Below are 24,673 nucleotides of genomic sequence, written 5' to 3'. Positions count from 1 at the left end.
GCCACAGTAAAGTGAAAGCAAATTTACTTTAGGGAGATACACACCCCAGAGTCAGAGTGTAGTCCATCTCACTCAGAAGGGAGCCCAGGGGTGTTAGTTTTTAGGGGCTGGGTAATTTTATATGCTAACGAGTGGGAGGATTATTCCAACTATTTGGGGGAAGGGGTGGGCATTTCCAGGAACTGGGCCACCTCCCACTTTTTGGCCTTTCATGGTCAGCCTGAGAACTGTCATGTGCCTGTGGGAGTGTCATTTAGCAGCTAATGTATTACAATGAGTGTATAATGAGGCTCAAGGTCTGCTGGAAGTTGAATCTTCCACCATCTTGGGCCTAGTTGGTTCCAACCAGTTTATGATATATCCTCAATGACTGTCATTCTTTTAAAGGTTATGCCCTGCCTCCTTCCCTCCCATCTCACAGGGACTCTGTGGTAGATTGATTGCAGTCACAGTCCTGAGTATACCTACCTCTCTGAGTTCATGCCCTTTGCAGGATGACTTTGTACCTCCTGTCATCAAGAGATGAAGTCCATTTACCCACCCTTGCATCTGGACTGGCCTTGTGTCTTGCTTCAGCCAACAAAATGTGGCAAGTGACGGTGTGCCAGTTCTGAGTCTTGGCTTCAATAGTCCTTGCAAACTTTCACTTACTCTCTTGGCTCCTGTAATGGCCTGTGAACAAGCCTAGGGCAGCCTCCTGACGCTGCTGGAGAAGGAAATATGTGGCCCATCACTCTCACTGACCCAGCTGATAGCTGTCAACCCCCAGAAGGAGAGACCTGTGGTTGACTGCCCATGCATGAGAAACCCAGCTGAGACCAACCTAAATTGCTGACCCATAGGACGATAACCTAAGGTAGTGATTGTTGGCGTAAGGCACTAAACCTGAGGGTGACTTGCTTCACAGAAATAAGTAACCAATACAAGCCCCATGGGAGCAGGTGAAAAGGAGGAGCCTGCATCTTGGGAAAGCCTGGGCTGTTGGGGGAACAGGGGAGGCAGCTGAGATCCACGAGTTGCCTGAAACCAGGAAGGCCAGGCAGCCAGGTCTCACCTTGAGGGCCCCCTGGAGACCAGGTCCTCATAAGGCGACAAGGAGTGAAGCCACCTGGGGCAGAGCAGCAGGAGTAATAAGGACCAGGGCACTTGGTTATCATGGGGAATAAATAAACCTTTAATGATGATGGGAAACCACTTTGCGTGTGTACTCTTCCCAGGCACTCTCTTCTTCAAGGCAGTTGGCCTTCGGCACATCACAGGGGTGGGCTCCCCGCGATAGAAAATCCTGATTCATGAGCATCAGGTCTCCAGGGAACTCGGCTAGGCGCAAAAGATTTCTGTTCGTTAAGCCAGTGATGGATCGCTCTTTCTTTGTGGGGGGGAGGAAGGGCTTTAGATCATTTGGATGGTATGTTACACTTTTTTTTCGTTCTTCTGACTTGAAAATCACATTCATTTTTATTTCCTGTCTTGCGGTTTTGCCCTCCTCTTCGTCTCTCTTTTCTTGATGGGCATCACCATAGTCATCAGCGTCCTCATCATCCTCATCTTCCCCAGCCCTGTCCCTTCCCGTGGGGCCCAGGCCCCCTCCAGACAGAGGCGAAGAGCCCCTAAAGCTTTTGACATAGGGTAAAAACTGCTTACTTCTCAGGGCTCGAGCCAGCTGCATTCGTTCTATGTGCTTGCTGATGTTCAGCCTCTCTCGCCGTGGGATTTTGAGCTCCTCCACAGGCACTATCACCTTTGCCGTCCAAATTTTTTCTAGGGGCCCGCAGGTGGCACAAGGAGAGGAACGTTGATTTTTATATTCCATCGCCCGTTTGTAGTCTGAAGACAGCAAGTGCAGTTCCTTGAGCATTTTCTGTTCTGCCTCTTGCTTGTAAGTCAGAAACCTTCTGGCTGCTACAGTGTGAACACCGCCCAGACGCTGACCAAGGGGAGAGGATGGTTAAAATCTCCAAGGGACAGGAGCAGGGGACACACACAGGAAGAATCATCTAGTGGCCCCTTCACCCTCCATTGCTGAATGTGCCCATGTAGGGAGAAAGAGGGCAGATCTTTGCGGTCAGACGATCCTGAGCTCAAATCCTGACTCTCCTTCTTACCTACTATGAATTCAAAAGAGTTTTATTGACCTTAAAAGGGCCACCTTGAAGCCACCATAAAACAATAGATGTGGAAGCAGCTAGGATAAGGAAAGGGCTCAGGAAAAGGCAGCTTCTGTCCTTTCAGTCACTCGTAGTTATGGTCCTACTTGGGACTTTGAGATAAGGCAGGATTTTACTATGCAAGTGCAGAAGCCACTGGCTGACTCAGCCAACTCCAGTCGACTGTTCAGGGGACTTACATCTCTACTGTTAGTGGTTTGGGACCCTCTGGTTCCCCTAGCCTAACTGCCTGGCTTCCGTGGGGCCTCCCGGTGTATAAATTTCAGGGCACTTACTATGATCTCTTTTTCCAAAGGGGAGTATTTCCCGAGGGCAATGCGTGGGTCTGATTTGTAGAATTTGGTCCATATCCTGGAAGACAGAGAGGCATATTAGAACTCAGAAAGGGTCTTCTTGGTTTTCCCTTTTTGAGTGGGAAATCTCACAAAGGGTGATTCCACGTTCATCAGGATGGGGCCATTGTGACCAGGGTTTCTATGGCCACAGGGTGGGCTCCTCCAGTTGGCTTCGTTCTGAGATGGATGGAAAGGAATGGACCAGAAGCACACGTCACACTCACCCCAGTGGTGAAGCAGGACATGGATCCCCTTGGCAGCACAGGGAGCCTTTATCCTGAAGGGAATGGCTTATACTGAATACTTTGACTGGTGTTCCGTCCTTATTTGACTTCCCCTCTGTGGTCATCCTTCCTTGGGCTCTTGAATCTCCAGCCCTCTGTTTTCCAGTCTTCTGACAGCCATTCTCCCATTCTCTGATCATACTCTGGCAATAGGCTAGGATGGGAAGTGTCAATGCCTGGAGGCTTTTTTTGTAACACAGTTTAATGGGAACTCAAGGGACAGTCACAAACTCTTCTTGCATCATAACTGGCTTACTTGGGAGTGATTGTGAGGTCTCAGTTAAGGCATTAAATGATCCCCTGAGGTGAAACAGACACACAGGACTATGCTTCTGGTGTGTTGGAGTCCAGAGGAATAGAGCAGGCAGAGTGTGGCTGGGAGGTGATCTGACCACGTCACTGCCACTTATGACCCCATAAAGCCTGCCCGGTTCTTTTGGCATGAAGCCTCAGTCAGCTAAAGCCTCTCGCCCTGGTACTCACTTGCCTCTCCAATCTTAGTTCCTCATGCTCCATCAATGCACTCTACCCACGGTTCTTGGACTCAGCTTCTAGGCATGCTCCCCCTGTGTCTCAAATACCTGTCTCCTCCTTGGCAACTTGCTTGTCTTTCAGAGCCCAGTTTTACTGTTTCCTCCTCTGAAGGTTTCCTGGCAGAATACATTGTCCCTTTGTCCACGTTCTCATAGCCCTTCCTGTATCATGCTATAGTGCTTTGTCACATATTGACCTGTTGTCCAGTAAGTCTGTCTCTCCCTCTGCTCCAAAGCAGGTGCCAGGAGCATCTCATTCTTTGCAATGCTGTTGTTTACACGGGATCTGGTATACAGCCGATGCTCAGCTTGTTGACTCATCAAGCAGTCATCTTGGGTTCCTGCCCAAAGGCGGGGTCAAGTATGTTGCTGGTGGAAACATATATTGGTACAATCCCTATAGAAAGTAATTAGGCAATATGTATCAAAAGTTACAAATGCATTTACCCTTGGACCCAGCAATTACGTGTACAAAATAAAATATCCACAAAGTTAGTCAACGCAGCCTTGTTTGAGATGACAAACCTAACGGCAAACTCAAACGTCCATTAATTGGGGGCTGGTTAATGAGTTACCGTCAACCATACAATAGAATACTCTATAGGAGTAATAGGACTAAAGGAGTAATAAAAAGACCTCTATTTATTTGGGAATAGCGCTGAGAAATATTAAGTGCAAAAAGCAAGATGCGTATTTAAATTGCAGGGTACTTTTTTGTGTTGAAAAGGGAAAAATAAGCATGTATATTTGCATTTGCATAAAGAAACTCTAGAATAATACAAACCAAAAAAACAATAAAAATAGTTGCCTGAGGTGAGAACCTGGCAGATGAGGAAGTGGTGGAAATGAGCCTTTTCAATGTATACGTGACTACATTGGAGGGGAAGGGACAACTGAGGGAAAAGCTGCTTCTCAAAGTGTTATGATATGATATTTGTATCACATATATAGCATATATACCAATATACCAGTTACCTGGAACAGCTTTGAACCTGGAAATCAGCCACAAGCCTCTCTGAGCAGTATAGAAACTGCCTCTTGCCCCGTATCTATTAATTAGCTCACTTATTTGTTCAACACTCAGCTGTTAATTGAGTGACCTTAAACAAGCCACACAACACCTGGCACATTGTATGCACTGAACAAATATTTATGAAACAACCCAATGAATAATACCTGATAGAATATTATGTACCTATCAAAAATCAAGTCTTTGACAAATTTCCAGTAATACGGTCATGATGTAACGTGATGGAAAAAAAAGACAGAATATGAAACTTACATGGAGTATGATCTGGATGCTGCACATATACAAAGAGGCAAGAGGGGAAAAAAGACTGGAAGGAACTATAGAGAGACATCAGCAGTGGAATGTGGGCTGATGGCGAATATTCTAGGAGCCTGGTCACTTCCAGGTATATAGATAAACTATAGCCTTGTCCCAGTGGGTGCAGGTAGAAAAAGGTGACACTGTCAGGACCTATCCCCTCCAGACAACAGAGAAAAGGAGAGTGAGAAAGGGCACCCTACCGCTCTGCCCAGAAGTGATGTCACCATGGCAACAGTAGGTTTGGGGTGGGACCAGTAGAGAGAGATTTATTTTAAAGAATTGGCTTACATGACTGTGGACGCTGGAAAGTCCAAAATCTGCAGGGGTGGAAACCCAAGAAAGAGCCCATGCTGAAGTTCAAGTCCCCCAGCAGGATTTCCTCTTGCTCAGGAAACATAGTCTTTGTTCTGTTTGGGCCGTCAACTGACTGGATGAGGCCCACCCACATTATGGAGCAACAGGCAATCTGCTTTACTCAAAGTCCACAGATTTAAATGTTAATCTCATCTAAAAACACCTTCACAGAAACACCCAGAATAACAGATCAGACAAAAACATGGCCTAATCTGGCTGACACATAAAAGTAACCATCAAACCGACTTAGATGTATTAAGTTTTAATAATTTTAAATTTTTAATAGTTTTTTTAATGTCAGGTTTTTAGTTTTTATACAAAGTTTTGCCCATTTTTGAGCTTTATAGTAACAGATTCATATGGTATGCATTCTTTTGGGTCTGCATTTTTTCCCTCAACATTATGTTTTTCAGAGTCTTTTACTGATATGCCTGACTTTAGTTCAGTCATTTTCATTGTTTAGCATGATTGTCTTATGATTTCTCAATCTGTCTTCTGTTGCTTCCATTTAGGTTGTTTTTATTTGGGGAGCATTCCTGTACGTTTCCTTGGGGTTATTGCCTGCTTTTCTGTTGGGTGTACACCTGGGCGTGGGACTGCTGATTCCTAGGGTTTGTAGCTTCAGTTTCCTGCAGAATTCTCAGCTCTGTTCCACAGTGTCCCTGCAATCCACCAACCCACCAGTAATGTATGAGGAGTCCCCCAACACTGGGGGGCATGTTGTGATATCTCAATGTCACTTTAATTTGCACTTTTCTGGTTCCAAGTGAGGTCGAACACTTTTTCTGTTACCCATTAAGATGACCCTTTGTGAAATGTATGTTCAAGTCTTTTGTCCATTTTTTTCTTATCAATATATACACGTCTTTATATATTCTTGATATTAGCTCTTCGCCAGCAAAATATGTTGCAGATACCTACTCCTCCTCTTGACTTGTCTCTTTTCTTAAAAACATCTTTTATGCCAGCTGCACTCCAATTTATGAGTCTTTCTCTCAATGGTTAGCATTTTTCATGTCTTGTTTAAGAAACTGTTTCCTATCCCAGGTAGGAATGATACTCTGCTATCATATCATCCACCTCTTTTTTCTTTAAGTACATTTTCCAACTTATTTTTATAATGGCTATTAAAGAGTGAGTGCATATGTGTGTGTTCGTGTGTGTATATGTGTGTGTGTGCGTGCGCAATCCCCCCTTGCCACGCCTGGCCCTGCAGTCACCTCCTGGGCTCTGGCTCCCTCTGGTGGACCTTGCGGCTCATTGAAAGATGGCTCTCCAAAGCCCCGCTGACCATCTCCCTCTCTCCGGGGCTAAGATTCCCTACAGTGATAGGTTCCCTTGGTTTATGGGAATGGTGCTCCTTTCTAACACTGCATAATATGCAGACTTTATATGAGAAGCTGTGTGTTTTAAAAATCACAAAGACATTGGCACTAGGCAAACCAGCCTCCTGGAAAGATCTACACGTAACCCCCCTGGAGGTCTTGTTAAAATGCAGGCACTTGGTAGGTTTGGGGCGAGACCTAAACATCTACACCTCTGACAACTTCCCAGGTGATGCCAATGCTGGTGGCTCAAGAGAAACAAAGTTGCAAGTCAACGTGTGGGACCACTCAGCACCCGGTGCTGCTCAAAGTATGGTTCGGATAATACCACGGCTGCTGGTATCACAGTCTGCGATCCGTCAAGTTCCCCAGGTGAATCCCACGCACAGTAAAGTGTGAAAGGCAGCTGGTGGGCCCTGTGAGGAATCAGATGACATACCACCTCCCCACCGATGCCCATGGGGTCAGCCCAGAGGGCTTGCGGCCAGGATTCACCTGCTGTGTACCAACCCGCATCCAAAATCCAGTTTCCAGCTCAGACAGAGTTGTTACAAATAGTTGCTTAGGATCAGGTCAGCTATATCCCTTTGGGAGGAAGTCCACCCAGAATAGTGGAAGCTAGAGAAAAGGGGAGCCTGCTTCACATCTAGACCTCGGGGAAATGCTGGGCTACATCGAGGTTTCAGAAGCAGCGTCTCTGTTTCTTTTTTCTGCCAGAGGGGCAACAGATTATTATCCAGGAAAGGTCAAATCCCAGAAGAGTGACTTAATCAAACTTCGGCAAGATGCTGGTATTCCTGCCTACGTGTGTTTTTTCTCTTTCCCCACCAGAATTTCTGTTGGGTTCTTTTCAGGCCCACCAAGGAAGGCTCCCCTTCCCAGACAGAATCTGTCCCATTGGAGATGAGCTGAACAAACAGACACCGGGGCACAAGTAGGGGGATCTTTGCTGGCCCTGCCCTCACCAGTAAGTGGAGACCATGGTCCAATGCCACATTCTCATGCTGAAAAGAGATCTTAAGAATTCTCCTTTGGCTGCCTGTGTAGCTATTAAGATCCCACCCCCAAGAGATTCTGATGTGATCTGTCTGGGGTGTGACCTGAGCATTGGGATGTTTGAATGCCCTCCAGGTGGTCTGACCACGCAGGTTACGAGCCACTGCCTCATAGCCTTCTTTATTACTGTTTCACTCCTCCTATTAGAATGTAAACTCCAAGGGCCCAGAAACTTTATCTTATTTATTGCTATTCTCGCAGACCCAGCGTGGTCCCTGATACACAGAAGGTACTTAATAAATACTTGTGGAATGACAAATGATAAATGCTGGAGAGGGTGCGGAGAAAAGGGAATTTTCCTACACTGTTGGCGGAAATATAGTTTGGTACAGCCACTATAGAAAACAATATGGAGATTCCTTAAAAAACTGAAAATACTTACCCTATGATCCATCAATCCTACTCCCAGGCATATATCTGGAATAAACTAATTTGAAAAGATACATGCAGCCCAGTGTTCATAGCAGCACTATTTACAATAGCCAGGACATGGAAGCCACCTAAATGTCCATCAACAGATGACTGGATAAAGAAGTTGTGGTATTATGTACATATACAATGGACTACTCCTCAGCCATAAAAAAGAATGCAATAATGCCTCAGCCATAAAAAAGAATGCACTTGCAGCCACATGGATGGACCTGGAGATCGTCATACTAAGTGAAGTAAGCCAGAGACAGAAAAATACTGTATGATATCACTTATATGTGGAATCTTAAAAAAAAAGGATACAAATGAACTTATTTACAAAACAGAGACAGATTCACAGACAGAAAACAACTTATGGTTATCAGGGGGAAAAGGAGTGGGGGAGGGATAAACTGGGAGTTTGGGATTTTCAGATACTACTATACATAAAATAGATAAATAACAAAGTCCTAGTGTAAAGCACAGGGAACTATATTCAGTATCTTGTAGTGGCCTATAATAAAAAAGAATATGAAAAGGTGTGTGTGTGTATATATATATATATATCACTATGCTGTACACCAGAAATTAATACATTGTAAATCAACTATACTTCAATAAAAATAAATAAATATTTGAGGAATGGGGGGGAAAGAACTTCGCTAAGCTAGCACTATAAAGTGAACCAGGAAGCTCTGGGCCATGGGTGGCATGATTCACTCCCGCTGGCTGGGGAGTAAGAGGGGGCCCCAGACTGAGCAGAAACTACCCTCAGCTCCTGACAGCGCACGTGTCTGGGGTTGGTTTCCGGCCGCCTGGTGGAACTGCTCAGGTGAGGCCGCAGCACTGTGATCAGGAGGTGGAGGGCCTCCCTGAAGGCAGCAGGGACGAGCCCAGTCCTCGGGCAAGAAAAGGGCGCCTGGAAGAAGGGCTTGAAACTAAAGGAGAGGGAATTATTGCCACTCTCTGGGTCTTAACGCTCTTGCGTCTTGAAAGGTCTAACCATTCTTGCAGGTGGCCCTGGTGGTGAGGGAAGGGTGGCCTCTACACGTGGAGTAGGCCAGGGGCAAAGTCAAGAGCCAGGAGCCAGGCCCGGAGCCCCCACCCATGGCGGACCACAGCCGGGGAGGAGCTGAACCTTGTGACTTCCACGCGCTTTACTGACTGTGTCTGCTTCCCTGAAAGGCGAGCTGCGCTTCAACTGCTCCAGTCTGGTCTGAGCCTAAGGTTACATTGGGGCTGAGCAGAAGGATGGTGGCAGGGGGAGCGTGGCTAGTGCTCCTGAGGCCAGGACCCTGGAATCAGCAGCCCTTAGTGAGACCCCCCACCAAGGGGAAAGGGGGTCCCAGGGAGGAGGGCTTGGCTGAGGTCCGTGACGTCCAGCACTCTCCATCCTGGTGAGTCGCTCCCACACCCACCTTAACAATCCAGGCTTGAGTTGCTCCATCTCTGGAGGAAGTGACATCTGCACTAACTCATTAAGGACAAGCCAGGTGGGCAGGAGGGGTGGGCATTCCCCACAGAGGAACCAGCCAAACAGCCGTGGAAGAGACAAGTACCACGACTGCCTGTGAAGGAGGCGGCGTACTCAACAGCTTAATTTTTTAAAAATAGCTTTATTGGGGCATAATTTACATACCATAAAATTCACCTGTTTTAGACATTCAGTTCAATGATTTTTAATAAATTGACTGAGCTATACCATTGTCTTCACAATTAGGTTCTGGAAATATTTCCCCCTAAAAGCTCTCCCACGCCATTTGACAGTTGATCCTCTGGCAATCACTAGTCTGTTGGTCAACTTTCTGTCTCTACAGATTCACACTCCAGTGTTTTCTTTTTAAAACAATCCCTTTCTAGCTTTTAAATTACCCTCTCCTCCTCGGCTTTTTGCTGCGGAGTGTGTTGGGTTCTTTGCCGTCTGTCACTGGAGGCACTGCTAAATCCAGGCACATGCAACCTGCCCTCTCCCCGGGGGGCCAGAAGTACCTGCCTGAGCTTGTATCTGGGATAAAGCCTGAGCTCACTGAGCTTGACTGCTCCCCTAGAGAATCCGGCTGGAGATCCTCTTAACTTTCCAGAGGCTAATGCGAAAATGACTTAGCAGTCCCGAGACTCCATCAGATTATGGAGGGAGGGTGTTAACTGTGGTTTCCCTTATCTTTAAATAACAACTTCCTGTATTAGCCTGGCGTGAAGATGGCGCCGGGCAAACCAGACCATGATTCCGCTGGTCCCACTGCAACCAGACAAGGCAGGAGACGAGGGGATGGGCAGCCTTCCTGAATTTGGAAGGCTTCTTCCTGCATGTCACTCCTTGTGAAATCTGGACACAGACAAAAGAGGAGAGAAGACCCTCCTCTCTGGGGCCGCACCAAGCCAGGATTGTAGGGTGGTGGTGTTATGTTCCTTCTCATGATGGGGAGGAATGGGAACAGGGATGGGGGCAGGATGGGGAAAGGTCTGATTAGGCAGGATCCAGGCTCCATTCCTGTTTCGTGCCTCATGCGTCCCTGACCTCTGAGTTCTGTCCCCTATCTGGGTTGCTTCATACCCTATCTGAAAAGGAAACTACCAAAAAGAAAATGTGAGAGGACAGGAGCAGTCCCTGTCTGAGAGGTGCGTCCCAGCTCGGTCACCAGACGCAGGGCTCACCCGGGGGCTCTTTCAACCTGGAGAGTTAAAGAGCAGAGATGAAGAGGGGTCACTCAGGATCATGTGATCCAGTGGCAGATCTGAGTCCCCGCGACAATGAGGAGCCGTCAAACACAGAGGCAGAGACTGGCACATTTAGGGTCAGGACATAGTGATGGGGTAAGCCTGACACTTGACTGGTTGCTAGACAAACTTCACTTTTTTTTTTCTCTCTTCTCCACAGAAGCACTCTAGGGGATGGATTACCCATTGAATGTTTGTTTTGCATATTTTGCAAGGATCGAGATTACTTGACAAAACCTGCCAGTACAGAAGCTTGTCATAGGGGTGTTAGAGTAGGCTATTTCAGTCTCCTTAAATGCAGTGCTCTGTAAGGGGAACGTTTTCTCTGAGTGTGCTTTCTTTAGTACCCACACATTCATACATACATGCGGGCGTGCGCGCATGCGTCCACTCTAGCATGCCATGCACTCGACGCTCTAGATGTTGAGGATACACAGATGAACAAGAAGGATCCCTCCCTCGCAGGAGATCTCACAAAATGGGGTGAGACAGGTCTACAGAAGATCAGCGTGCAATACAATGCACATTATAACCGAAGAAGGAAAGAGGGTACCAGGCAACACCGGGCAGAGACTCTTAACTGCAAGGGGCTCGGAGAAACTTCGAGGCAAAACTATGGTTGTTCAGACATAAGGTGCATGAAAATCTGGGGAAGGGATATACAAGCTTATTCACCTCCCTGGTTTTCTGCAAATCTTTGGCCTGGAATAGACTCTGCAAACTGCCATGGGCCTGGAGCAGTAGGGGTGACGGGTGAAGAGAGGCAGGTTGAAGACATTTTCAGTGTGGAGTGACTCAGGATTGGCGAGGGGTCTCTGCTTGACAGCGGAGATGCAGGGCAGGGCTGATCTCGCACACGGGCCTCTCTTCCGCGGTGGAACAAAAGCATAATGAGATTTGCCAATAGGAGGAAGTACAATTTATCACTGTCCCACAGAGGCTCCCTTCACCCTGGAATCCCAGAGCATCTCTTCAGCTGGCCTCTCTGGAGCACTCCCCTGCCATTGGGCCCCAGCACCAGCTGGAGACACCAGGTCTGGCCACTCAGCTCCTCTCTGTCCTGTCCCTTCAGAGTAGCCCCCGGGGCCAGAGCTCTACCCTCTGCGGGAGGAGCGGGGGGAGCAGACTTCACGGTTGAACCTCCTGGTTCCCAGCCTGACCTAGACAGGGAGCAAGCCTCACTCCCTTGTGTCCAGGATATAACTTCATGTCAGGAACCCACAGAGACTGGGTAGACCCAGGGGCATGTGGAGCAAGTTGGAACCAGAAGAAGGAAGAGCACTGAAGGCTGCTCCCTGCTCCTCTGCATTGTCTCTGTGACAGAATTTGCGGATCCTGAGTTACTCTGAAATGTAATTTATCTGAGCGGTGACGTGTCAGGGTCCAGCAGGTCTAAAATATTAGACAACAAAAGGAGAATAAGCCTTCAGCTTCTCTGTATGCAAACTAACATCGCTAACAGGTTTTTCTGGCAGGATTCTTGTTCTTTGTCCCTGTGGCTCACAATGATGGTCTTATTATTAATGAGTTTTTTCATGTGACATCACTCAGACGGTACCTTTCAAGATGGCATGAAAACAATGTGGCCTTTGGAGAGAAGTGGTGACTAGAAACAGGCTTTTTAAAAAGTATGCATACATATAGCAGGTACATAGTTTATGTGAATTTAAATTTTGACACTCAGTGAGAAGACATAAAAATAATCATGTAAGTAGTGCAAAAGATTCTGCCTGGCCTCCGTCCCCATTTTATTCCCGTTTAAGGTTTATGATCCACTTCAAGTTTATTTTGAATAAAGCAGACATAAGGGTCAAGGGAAGTAGTGAGAGCAGACAGAATTATCTTATTCCCAACTATAAGGAAAAAGCATTCAGTTTTTTGCCTTTAAGTTGAAGTTCCTTTTATGATAAGTAGGTATTAAATTTTGAAAAAAAATTTCCTACATCTATTGAGATGATCAAATTTTTTCCTATATTCTGTTTCTAAATGAATTACATTGATTTTCAAATGTTAAACCAACCTTGAATTCCTGGAATAACCTGGAAATCATTTGACCATGAAGTATAATCCTTTTTACATATTGATTTCAGTATGTTTCCTTCATAGCACTGACTACTCTTTAGATTTTGTTTTGTTTTGTTTTGGTCTTCTTTAAAAAAAAAAATAAAACGTATTTATTTTCTCTCTTCTCCTATTACCGTGTAAGTTCCAAGGAGGCAAGACCCTTTCCTTTCCTGTGCAAGACTGTACTGTCAGCACCTCAGTGATAAACTGGCATTGATGAACTACTGAATACCTTACCTTCAGGTGGGATACACTCAAAAGGGAAAACCAGTCTCCATCTTTATTTTAATAATTATGAATTAGAAAGCAATATATGTCTGTGTTAGATGTGATTTAAGCTGTAACGTAGGCTGAAGTCTTGCTCATTCTGTGGTTGCATAGACTGTCTTTCCTTCTTTTTTTCCACTTTCACATTCCAAGTCATGTTCAGTTTGGATCCCAGTTCTCTCAGGCTGAATACGGGTGGTTCCCATAAAGAATTTTATGGATGACTCTTTACACACTTACTAAACCACCGCAGCACTAACTTCAATCAGGTCTTCACTGTCTTTCTCCAAGAATCGTGTAGGTGTGTGGACTTTTGCTACAATTCATTGTGTACAAACAAGGTTTGCTTGGGAGGAAGGGGACTTTAGAGAAGACCCACTGAAAAATAACTGCACCTGTAAATGGAGACCTGGCTTTGAGTTAGCTTAAGCCTAGGCAACTAGTAAGATGATTAAGCATGAAAAAAATAAAAGAAACCTACGTTAGGTGTAAAAGCTACCAAAGCTCTACCAGGACACTCCTCTCCTTAAAAAAGTTTTCATTTATTTATTTTCACAAGTTTCTCCAAGAATTACACACTTATCTGTACTATGTCCTTATGTTGGAATTACTGGGGGAAAATAGTCAACTATTTTGAAAGATAAGGAAGCAGAAAAGAATGTTCACTCTTCCTAGGCCAAGAAATAGACCTCGGTGGTGTTCTCCAAAGTTTCACAGTTTATACAAATGTTTTCTGTTTTGTGAAGTTTAGCAAATTCCTTCCCATGCTTAAGGACATTGGGTTTTAGTCAAATTGAAGCAAGACAAGTTTTCTTTTTTAAGCGCATAGAAAAAATAGTGATTTTATTTGACTCTGAAAGTTTCTAAAACTCTAAGTAGTCTTTTTAATTCTTAAGTTTTAACTATCACTTAAAACATCAGTATTAGAAAGTGATATTGAACCTGCTTTTCACACCCAAATGGAGACAGGGAAGATAAAAGGCGGTCCAAGCATGAGCCAGTGTCAGCTGCTCAGAAAAACTTGGGATATAGATTTTTGTCCTCTTCTGCCAAGACTTGATACATTATGCTTCAGAATAAACCAGTCTTCTAATTCTTAAGACCTATCCCCATTTCTCTCTAATGTCTAATTTAGGTATAGTATTCCAGGAAGTGATAATAAAAGATTATCTGTTTTATAGACCACATCTAGACACAAATTAGGTTTAAAAAAAAAAAAAAGATGATTAACTTTAAGTGCAAATAGGAAAAACAAATCATTTTAGTCCTCTAACTAGGCACCGTGCACCCCAGCAGTGGAAACCCCATGCTGCTGGTGTGACCGAGGCCCTTAAGCCAGCTCAGGGCCCTGCTCACATCAGCAGTGATCTATACAGATGAGGCACAGTGAGCAAGAAGGAAAAGAGCTCAGATGTCTTCATTTTGATATGGAATCTACAGTCTCCAGTGAAGGGATCTGTCCTGGATTCAAGCCTCAGCTCAGCCCCTCGCAATCTGCGGGAGCTTAGAGAAGTCAAAAGTCAGAAGTGGCTAAGATGCAGCAGGGAAGGAATGACGGGGAAAACTGTATTGGAATCAAATTGCAAAGAGAGAGAGAGATCGCTTAAAGCAGAGAACAAACAGCTCCATGTATGCAGTGAGAAGTTACAAATAAGAGTGATTTTGCATTTATACGGTCTTGGCTTCTGGGAAGTCTCATTTGTGAATCTGTAAAAGAAGATGCAGGGAAGGACCCAAAGAAGCTGCAGGAGCCTGCACTGAGGCCACGGCTGCCCCTCCCAACAGGACCCCACAGCTACTGGGGCAGGGATCTCTGGGCACCACTACTATTCATTCTCTCCTAGGAGGTCCATTAATGGAGTTTTACAAAGAAGCCACCTACGGAGGGAAAGTTTCGAGGACTTGCCCAAGGTCACACTATTTAAAACAAGAAAAAGCAAAACAAAACAAAAAAGCACCAATCTCAATATAATCTCAGGTTCGATTTCCTCCCAGGAAATGATGTTGTGACTGATGCAAATCGGTCTGATAAGGAGATTGAAATTGAACAGGAAGCTAAAGAAATTCACACAGGAAAACACGGGGAGCAAGGGTTTGGCAGGGCCCACTGTCACCAACCTTAAAGGACAGGTCTGGTCTGAAAAAAGGAATGCCACCAAAAGTAACAATAATAATAGCTAATACTCACTGAGTATTTCGTATGAGGAGGCACCACTCTATGAACTATACTTGCCTTAACTCATTTAAATATGCATATGTATTTTAAACAATATTAATAAAAGTTCTAGAAAGCATCTGTTTCCAAAACAAACCAGATGAAACAGCTTTAATATTCAGCTCTGCTAGGCTGGATATTAGAAATGTTAAAATAAATAAATAAATAAAATAATTTTTAAAAGAAATGTTGCAGTTCTGCTACAGGACAAATCAGAGTGCTGACCAGACTTACTGCTTTGTTTACACTTGATGCTGGGAAGGTCTGAATGCAGGAAAAGGGCTGGGGTTCCAAGTGGTTATAAGGGTCGCTCAGGAAGCTCGTTACCCCCCCCCCCCCGCCCCGTAAGAAAGAACTGCAATCTTTTTAAGATGGTAGAACTACATAGAGCAACGTGCACTGGCTGAAGACCAGCCCTGCTGGCAGGTCTCAATTCTGAACTGTCTTCAGTGTTTCAGGAAACCTCACGAGGCATCACCATCATCTAGCAGTGGAATCTCCCATCCGCTTCATAAACTGCAGAGGAGAGCCCCCAACTAGCTCTTCCTGCCTGGAAATGTGCTGTGTTCTCTATCTGGAGCTTCCCTGCTGGCTTCCCCTGGGCTTGCAAGTGTCTGCATGAAACCCAGGCCTTTTCTACAAATTGAGGTAGAGCTTAAGAGTTGTTTTTAAAGGCTTACGCTTCCTCCACATCATGGAAAGATGGGCTTCCTCTGAACTTCTCCTGTAAACCCCTTGCCCCAATGGGGACTCAGCCAAGGAAGAGTCTCGTTCTTTTGAGAAGGCTGAACCCAACTGAGCATGCATAAAAAGACTGTGTGGGTTATGGTACACAAACATGACACCATCTTATCTTAAGACCCTAGCTGGCAAAGCGTCTCCTACAGATACCAGAACTCCTGTGGAGTAAGAGGGAGGGAGTTCCAGTTTATCTTATTTGGGATCTAACGCCAGAGAGAGTACATTTCATGCTCTTTCAATTGTGTGCCTTGGAACAAAGTCCCAGGAAGAGACCAGAAAGGCCAATGTCGAAAATCCCAAATTGGCAGGACGAGCTCTTCCTTGGCTGTGCAGTGTTATTCCTCTTTTTCATTCAACAGTCCATTGACTCTGTAAGTAGGAAATCAATGGTTCTATTTTTAATAGTGGTGTTCAAAATAAAAAGCCATCTGTTATCCTTACAGCTGCTGCTGGGTTCATTGTTCACTCCTGCACTGAGCCTCCCACCCCTGCAAGTCACAGGCAAGGCTGGAGGTTCTGTGCCATCTCAGCCACTGTCACCCACTGAGGCCCCCTCGTGGCAGCCTCCACCAATACCTCCACCGTCACCTCGGCTCTACCTCCTCGGTCAGTTGTGGTCCACCCAAGAGCAGCTATAGCCCCTGCCCCCGAGCATGGTCACCTGGGGGAGGGCAGTCACTGTCATCTTCACCAGCTTTGCTGTCACTGTGTCCAACTTCAGCCACTATTGGTGGGCAATTGAGGTCAGGCACATCTGCTGTGGCATCAAGGAGGTGAACACACTCAACCAAGGAGCCCAACTAGCTGTGAGGCATGAAGGTTGAAGAAAACGGAGGGGGAGCTTTGAAAACAATGATGTCAAGAGATCCATCAGCACTGAGGGAGCTGAGTGCACTTGTCATCCTGATAGCCCCAAGGAGGCAAAACCTGCCTCAGGAGGAGAGATGAGGGAATGAGAGGGTGGAGACTGGGATGAAAAGTCAGAATATGGTGGTGAGGGAGCAGAGCATGCTTTGGACTCTCCATTTTGCCTTTGGTGGGTTTCACTTTGTCATTTAGGATTTTGTGTTTGCAATTGTACTGTGCTGACTCTGTTGATGACGATGTCAGCCTTGTCTACCGTGCTGAGCATCCAGTTAATGCCGTATGTTGAAGTCCTGACCACTAGCACCTCAGAAGGCAACCTTATTTGGAGTTAGAGTCTTTGTAGCGGTAATCAAGTTAAAATGAGGTCATTAGTGTTGGTGCTAATCCAATATGACCAGTGTCCTTATAAAAAGGGGAAATTTGGAGATAAAATAGAAACACAGGGAGAATCCCAAGTAAGGATGAAGGCAGAGACTGGGGTTGTGCTTCTACAGTCCAGGAACAACAAAGACTGCCAGCAAGCCACCAAAATCTAGGGGAGGTTCATGGAATAGATTCTTCCTCACAGCCTGCAGAAAGAAACCTACCCTGCCAACAACTTATCTCAGATCTCTATCCTACAGAACTGTGAGACCATAAATCTCCGTTGTTCAAGCCACCAGTTTGTCGTTCTTTATTATAGTATTTCTAGCAAACGAATCCATCATTAAATTCCTCCACACGGAATGTACCCAAATAAAACCCATATTCTCAAAGGAAATTATTAATCTTGGGAAAAGAGTGTGCTTGTTTCTATCAACCTCTGTTAGATAAGAGGTATCAAGTCTTCACTGGAGCAGAAGAGCCTGGAGAAGACAAAAAGAAACCAAGAGTTGAAGAGAGACCTGCTTGACGGAACGAAGGAGAAGGCAAAGCTGAGGAGGTAAAGTGTGAAGGACACACTGATCTCACGGCAGTGATTTTTGACCCTGGCTGTACGCTGGATTCACCTGGGGAGGTGCAGCGATGCAGGGGGCTTTTTATAAATCTAGATGGCCACACCAATCACATCAGAATCTGGGGTGTGAGATCCAGACATCAGAATTTGGTAAAGCTCTCCAGGTGATAACAGACGTCTGGCTCAGGTTGAGAGCTACTGCCTAGGGAGTTCCTTGTTTGGGGTGACTGTGTTCAAAAATGTTCCAAAAGACAGTTCTGAAACATGCTGAAACTATTCTAGGGGCCCTGAATATTCCAGAATAGAATCAAGTTTTCAGATGTTGATAAGCCTGTGAATTTTACAATGGGATTTCCTCTCGAACCTAATGGTATTTCACAAATGAGGTGCTGACATGTACAAGGAGGTCAGCCCCTGGTCCCGTCTTCTCCAGGGGGCAGACATCAGGGTGAGTGGTGCATCAGCCCACACAGGAGGAAAGGAAAGAATGCCACTCTGAAAAGTAACAGGAAGCAGTAGAGATGCAAGGGATATGGAAATGTTTGAACAGTGGGCAAACCAATTCCCATTTGTTCTTTCTTCACTTACTCTTGACAGTGGAGACCTGGATGCTTCTTTTGAAGCTTCCCTGTTGCAGATTACAAATCAGGGCACTTTCTCCAAGACTATATAGTCCTATGATGATATCTAGTTCACAGGAGAAGATTCAAAAGATAACTGTATTCTATGTCTATGAGTCTGTTTCTGTTTTGTATTTATGTTCATTTTTTCTTTTTTAGATTCCACATATGAGTGATCTCATATGGTATTTTTCTTTCTCTTTCTGGCTTACTTCACTTAGAATGACATTCTCCAGGGACATCCATGTTGCTGCAAATGGCATTATGTTGTCGTTCTTATGGCTGAATAGTATTCCATTGTATAAATATACCACATCTTCTTTATCCAGTCATCTGTTGATGGACATTTGAAAAAAAAAAGGAACATAAATACAAAACAGAAACATACTCATAGACATAGAATACAAACTTGTGGTTGCCAAGGGTGGGAAGGGACAGACTGGGATTTCAAAATTTGTAGATACTGACAGGCATATGCAGAATAGATAAACAAGATCATACTGTATAGCACAGGGAAATATATACAAGATCTTGTGGTAGCTCACAGTGAAAAAAAATGTGACAGTGAATATATGTATGTACATGTATAACTGAAAAATTGTGCTCTACACTGGAATTTGACACAGCATTGTAAAATGACTATAACTCAATAAAAAATGTTTAAAAAAAAGATAACTGTGATACAGAAGCTCAAGATGCTAGAGACAACTTAAATGTACACCAACAGACGACTGGATAAAGAAGTTGTGGTATATATATACAATGGAATACTACTCAGCCATAAAAAAGAATAAAATAATGCCATTTGCAGCAGCATGGATGGACCAGAAGATTGTCATACTAAGTGAAGTGAGCCAGAAAGAGAAAGAAAAATACCATATGATATTGCTTATATGTGGAACCTAAAACACACACACACACACACAAAAATGAACTTATTTACAAAAAGAAACAGACACACAACATAGAAAACAAACTCATGGTTACCAGGGGAAAAGGGGGTGGGAAGGGATAAATTGGGAGTTTAAGATTTGCAGATACTAACTACTATATATAAAATAGATAAACAATAAAGTTCTACTGTATAGCACAAAGAACTATATTCAATATCTTGTAGTAACCCATAATGAAAAAGACAGGAAAAGGAATATATGTGTGTATGTGTATGACCGAAACATGATGCTGTACAGAAAGTGACACAACATTGTAAACTGACAATATTTCAACTAAAAAATAAATAAATAAATAATTTAAGTTTAAAAAAAAAAAGATGCTGGGGATGAAAAAGTGGAGAGTGGGGAATAAAAAAAAAAAATGAGGGACCAGAAAAGGAATAAAAATGTTTCCACATCCAGCAGAGCACAAGCTGTAGTGAATCAGAGTATGTATATATCCTTGATGAAAACCTTGAATATTATAGCCTAAAAACTTTCTGTGACTTAAAACCTATGCATTAGATTTTCTTGTTTAAGAAAAGCAAGCTTTTTGCTCAAAAAATGAATGAAAAAAAAAAAAAACAAGAGCAAGCCAGTTTATCCCATTTTGAATTGAGATCTAGTCATTCTGGACCTAGTCAGTTCTATAATGTCTGCTCACCATCATTATAATTTCATCTGGTGAGTCCTTTCGTCATGTAGGAATAGGCTTAGGGTTGTGAGGTTTATTAGAATTATACCTGAAATTACTATTTATTGAGAAAAAAGTTTTTCCAGAGGGCCAGTTAAAGTAGTTCTTAGGTCATCTTCCCTTAGTGGTGACTTTGCCACTTGTCATGGAAACACGATCTCTGCTCTATTTGATTTCAAACATCTCTGAAGTAATAAAAGTTTAAAGATCCAGTAAGTCCACGTTTCATGTTCATAACATCAGCTGTTTGGTGATTAAATGACAGTCAAAGAAAATATAGTTACAGAAAGGTCATCTTTCTATCACCAAAGGACTACAATCTTAACTTCTTAAAAAAATTAATACCTACAGTACAATCTCTTTATACAGCTGGTCTGGGACGCAAGGTTAACACCTACTTCACAGGCTGGGCAGGGCACAGGCATGCAAGAGGGGTGGAAAGTGGCGGGGTTGGTAGAGCCATGTAACATGACCACCATACACTGCAGTTGTATCTACCTAGAGTTTTGACATTAAAGCCAATCCCAGAAATTATAATACAATTCTAATACATCTTAGAGAGAGAATATTCGCCCATCTCCTGTGGCTTTTTCAGGACACAGACAGAGAACATGAGACCCAACTGAACTGAGTCCTTAATCCTACGGCTTCATTCTCTCACCTGCCACTCTCGGGAATGACAGCCCATTTCTCCATGCCTCAGTTTCCCTAGTCATAAAATGGAGGTGAGACCATCTGTTCTGCTTACTCACAAAACTATTAAAAGAATTAAAATGAAATAATGAATGTGAAACACTCAGAGTGATAAATACATACTAGGCAAACGTAAGGAGTTACATGACTATTATTCTACTTTACTCATGTAGCAAACACCCCTTTTCAAATTCAGTTTATTCTTTTAGTCAGTTTTCCTGCTTCCAGTGACTCTCCTCCCTCCCTCACTCCCACTTCTGCTTTCTTGTTCCCCAAAGTGCTTGCTTATCCGCAACGACATGCTGTAAGATCTTACTCGATCTATACCCATTGTCTTGTCCCACTAGAACACAGAGCTCCACAGGGACAGGGGATGTTGTCCACTTTGTTGAGTGATGTAACTGCAGTGCCTTGGGATGGAGCCTGGCATGTAGCAGGTACTCAGTAGGTATTATGGGGAGGATGGTAGAAAGGAGGGAAGAAAAGAGGGAGGGGGAGGGGAAGAGTAGATGTGAAGCATGGGTCGGACTTTCCCCCATTACAGCAGTAAACGGCAGCCCGCTCACTTGAAGACCACTGCCTTCTTAGAGCTATTTCCAGAAATCGCTGAGCCCTCCCAGGCTGGCCATTGACGTTCGGAGAGAATGGGGTTCCAAAGAGTGGTTGAGTTATAAGAAAACAAACAGAGATTCACTTGTGGTCTGTGAAATATTCGACCAGCTATAGTTACTTTTGTTTCTGTAACATTCTCTCTCCCTCCATGCCTCTCTTTTCCCTGCCTTGGCTAAAGCTGACTGGCTTTATTCTGTGACTGCATGGCACTGAGATTGTCAGGAAAACTCTAAGTCTCTGTCACAAGGACATCTATTGAAAAAGAGTTATCTTCTTGTGGTATATTTATACAATGGAATACTACTCAGCCATAAAAACCAATAACATAATGCCATTTGCAGCAACATGGATGCTCCTGGAGAATGTCATTCTAAGTGAAGTAAGGCAGAAAGAGAAAGAAAAATATCATATGAGATCGCTCATATGTGGAATCTAAAAAAAAAAAAAAACAAAGCATAAATACAAAACAGAAATAGACTCACAGACATAGAATACAAACTTGTGGTTGCCAAGGGGGCGAGGGGTGGGAAGAGATAGACTGGGATTTCAAAATTGTAGAATAGATAAACAAGATTATACTGTATAGCACAGGGAAATATATACAAGATCTTATGGTAGCTCACAGAGAAAAAAATGTGACAATGAATATATACATGTCCATGTATAACTGAATAATTGTGCTCTACACTGGAATTTGACACAACATTGTAAAATGATTATAAATCAATAAAAAACAAAGTTAAAAAAATGAGAAAACAAAAAAAAAAGAGTTATCTTCTTGGTTGTAAAACCGACAAATCTCTTATCTATGCCTAATTTGACTGAATCATCCCCCAAATCTTCTAAAGGCGGACGGATAGTATTATCTCACTTTATTAGATGAGGAAATGAAGGCCAGTGCAGCTGAGTGCATTCCCCGAAACCACAACAAGGAAAACCAGGTCCAGGCCCTTTGAGCTCCAGCCACAACTCTCCCCCGCCCCCTACGCATGATCCTGTTTTTGCCGTCATGAGTGGGTGGGGACCTGACCGATCTTCGGTGTCCTGTACACAGAAAAGCCCAGAAGCCGCTCCTGCAGGACTTGGTGACCAACACACTGGATTCACCCAACTTGCAGAGCGGTCGTGATAAGTAATATTATTCAGTTGGGAAAAAAAACCCACTTTTTTCCACCTCCCTCTCACAATCCAGGGCCCACTGAGTCTACCAAACCTTCCTGCCCCTTCTACGGTTCCATTCTATCCACAGGGACACAGAGTTAGACACAAGCTTCAGAAGATGTGCTCTCTGTCAGAAGACCATTGTATCCCAAGGCTCAGAACAGAGAATTCTTTGAGAATATGGGATAATTTGCTACCATAAGCCAATGATCTAAGTAGAGAGGAAATGCCCACTAAGGAAGCGATAATGTGAAGAACATCAGGTATCAGTGAGCACTTCAAAGTTTAACAGGTGTTTCAGCACAAGGCATCATGCAAAGCAAATTACAAGTAAGCAACAGCATAAGTAGGATTATAAATAATATAAAGAGAAGTCCTTCCCTCCAAGAGTTCAGAAGCTAATGGGGAGAAGAAGAGAAAAACGCTGATAAGTATAATTGAGGCAGAATGTACTGAGCGTTGTAAGGGAGATACCAAGTGGGCATTGTGGTAATTCGAGGATGCAGTTGGGAAATAAGGGGAAACTCCAAGAAAGGAGGAGAGGCAGATGTGGGCATTGAAAGATGAATAGATTTCAGCAGCTGCTCCTGCTAGGAACTGCCGCTTGGCCAAAGAAACGATGCCTTCAGTGAAATCTAGAGCTCCTGGTGGCCTCTGCCTCCCGGTAATGGACTAGCGGGTCCCACCAGCCTAGCCAGGCGTCCGCACACAACTTGTCTTTTCCTCGCTCTGATTTCACCTTCCTACGGTTCCTTGAAATGCTTCCAATAAGTAGACTCACCATTTGCCTATAGCAGACACACACAAAATGCCATAGCAAGGTGCCCTAAAAGTCTGCCAACCCAAGCCCGAAAAGAGCATCAGATTGCACTGGCCCGCCCCCACCCGCACCCCGGGGAGCCTGGAGAGCATATAAAGCTGAAACTCCACGTTTCCCAGCAGCCGGAAGCCTCCCCATCATGGGCTGCCAAACCCTCCTCCGTTGGCTGCTGCTCTTCCAGGCTGTTTTTCTACAAGAAGCAGGTAACGCAGCTGACGCCGTAGGCCACTTTGTTCCTACCTTATTCCAAGATTGAAAGGGAAAGTAGGGTTATTTGTATCTAGTTCACCAGCACACTGTCAGAAAGTTTAGGATTAAATCCAGACATTAAATAGAGCATTTACCATGTTTAATGCAATCCAACCACTGTCGAGACGTTACAATCGTCATCGAATGCATAATCATGATTGATTAAAGGAAACTGGATCAAATGTTTTCTGTAAGATTTAGTTTCTGTGGGCAAGGGACTAGCCAATATTTTTTCTTTAACAGCATGTCTCTGTTTTTAAAATTCTGGAGAGAAATGGATAAAGAAGTTTTAAAATTCTGGAGAGAAATCGATAAAAAATGGATTAAAATGGATTTAATCATCTTACTTGTCTGTAAGATGATTAAATAAGGGTTATGAAAATGTTCTCTGGCTTATATATTGATGGTTAGTACTAGAGGTATTGGATCACTGTCATGATTTCTTTACTCTTGCTGAATGGAGTTGAAAACAGTAAAATAATATCGTAGCCTGGGATATTCGACTTGACATAAAACTATCTGGACTTGACTCGTGAGGTCTTCTAATTTGAAAATCTGTATCTTCTATACCAATTTTACATTCTTAGTCCTAATCTGTACTCCACATCTAGTCCTCTTAAGGGAATTTTAATTTAATTTGGAACTAAGGTAACTTAAAATATCTATATAATTTCAATTATTTTTATTGTTATTTTATGGCTCTGGGGGAAAATATTAAAGTACTTTATTACTTAGCTTTCCCACTTAGACTAACAAATGAAAATTTGGAAATACACTTGAGCAACAAATAGCTGGCATATAATTATTATATATAATATATTTATATATATAGTATATTATATATAGTATAACACATATAATAAAGAAAAACAACTCATCAACCACAGAATAATGTCTGACTGTAAAGTTTATCCTCAAATTTTTTTATTCCACAAGTAATTGTAAAGATACATTTATGTCAGCTGCTCAAACATTTATTAAAACATACTGGGGTGTTAATAAGGGTTTAAGTGATTTCTTGACTCCTTTGGGATCCTGGGCCTTATTTCTCCTTTATATGTCTGACAAGGCATGAGTTTGGGAATATGGCTTTAACGCCAGAAATGTCTGCATAATTCAAGCCCTAACTCTGCACTTCCTGGTCATCTGAACTTGGGCGAGTTTTTTCATCTCTCCACACTGCTACTCCTTCTCACATAAAAGAGGGGATAATTCCCTGTACTTGTGGAGGAAATTCAATGAAATAATGTTTGTAAATTACTTGGAAGAGTGCCTCTGGCACAGAAACTG

The 24,673-nt window shown here is 43.7% G+C and overlaps 1 protein-coding gene across 2 annotated transcripts; it reads right to left on the bottom strand.

Annotated features, from left to right (window-relative positions):
- Positions 1–1,174: 1,174 nt before the first annotated feature.
- Positions 1,175–2,946, bottom strand: C11H10orf120 (chromosome 11 C10orf120 homolog). Of its 2 annotated transcripts, XM_006195537.1 has the most exons (4): positions 2,728–2,946; positions 2,444–2,519; positions 1,687–1,927; positions 1,175–1,305 (listed from the first exon to the last, which is right to left on the bottom strand). In XM_006195537.1, the coding sequence occupies exons 1-4, from the start codon at positions 2,925–2,927 to the stop codon at positions 1,175–1,177; spliced, it is 648 nt and encodes a 215-aa protein (XP_006195599.1). In that variant the 5' UTR covers positions 2,928–2,946. The 2 variants fall into 2 exon arrangements, with proteins under 2 accessions (XP_006195599.1, XP_006195598.1); XM_006195536.2 differs by having other exon boundaries at positions 1,175–1,927; positions 2,728–2,927.
- Between the last annotated feature and the right edge of the window lie 21,727 nt (positions 2,947–24,673).

The sequence above is a fragment of the Camelus ferus genome, chromosome 11 (assembly GCF_009834535.1).
Source record: "Camelus ferus isolate YT-003-E chromosome 11, BCGSAC_Cfer_1.0, whole genome shotgun sequence".
Lineage (NCBI taxonomy): Eukaryota > Metazoa > Chordata > Mammalia > Artiodactyla > Camelidae > Camelus > Camelus ferus.
This window is presented reverse-complemented; position numbering and strand designations above follow the sequence as displayed.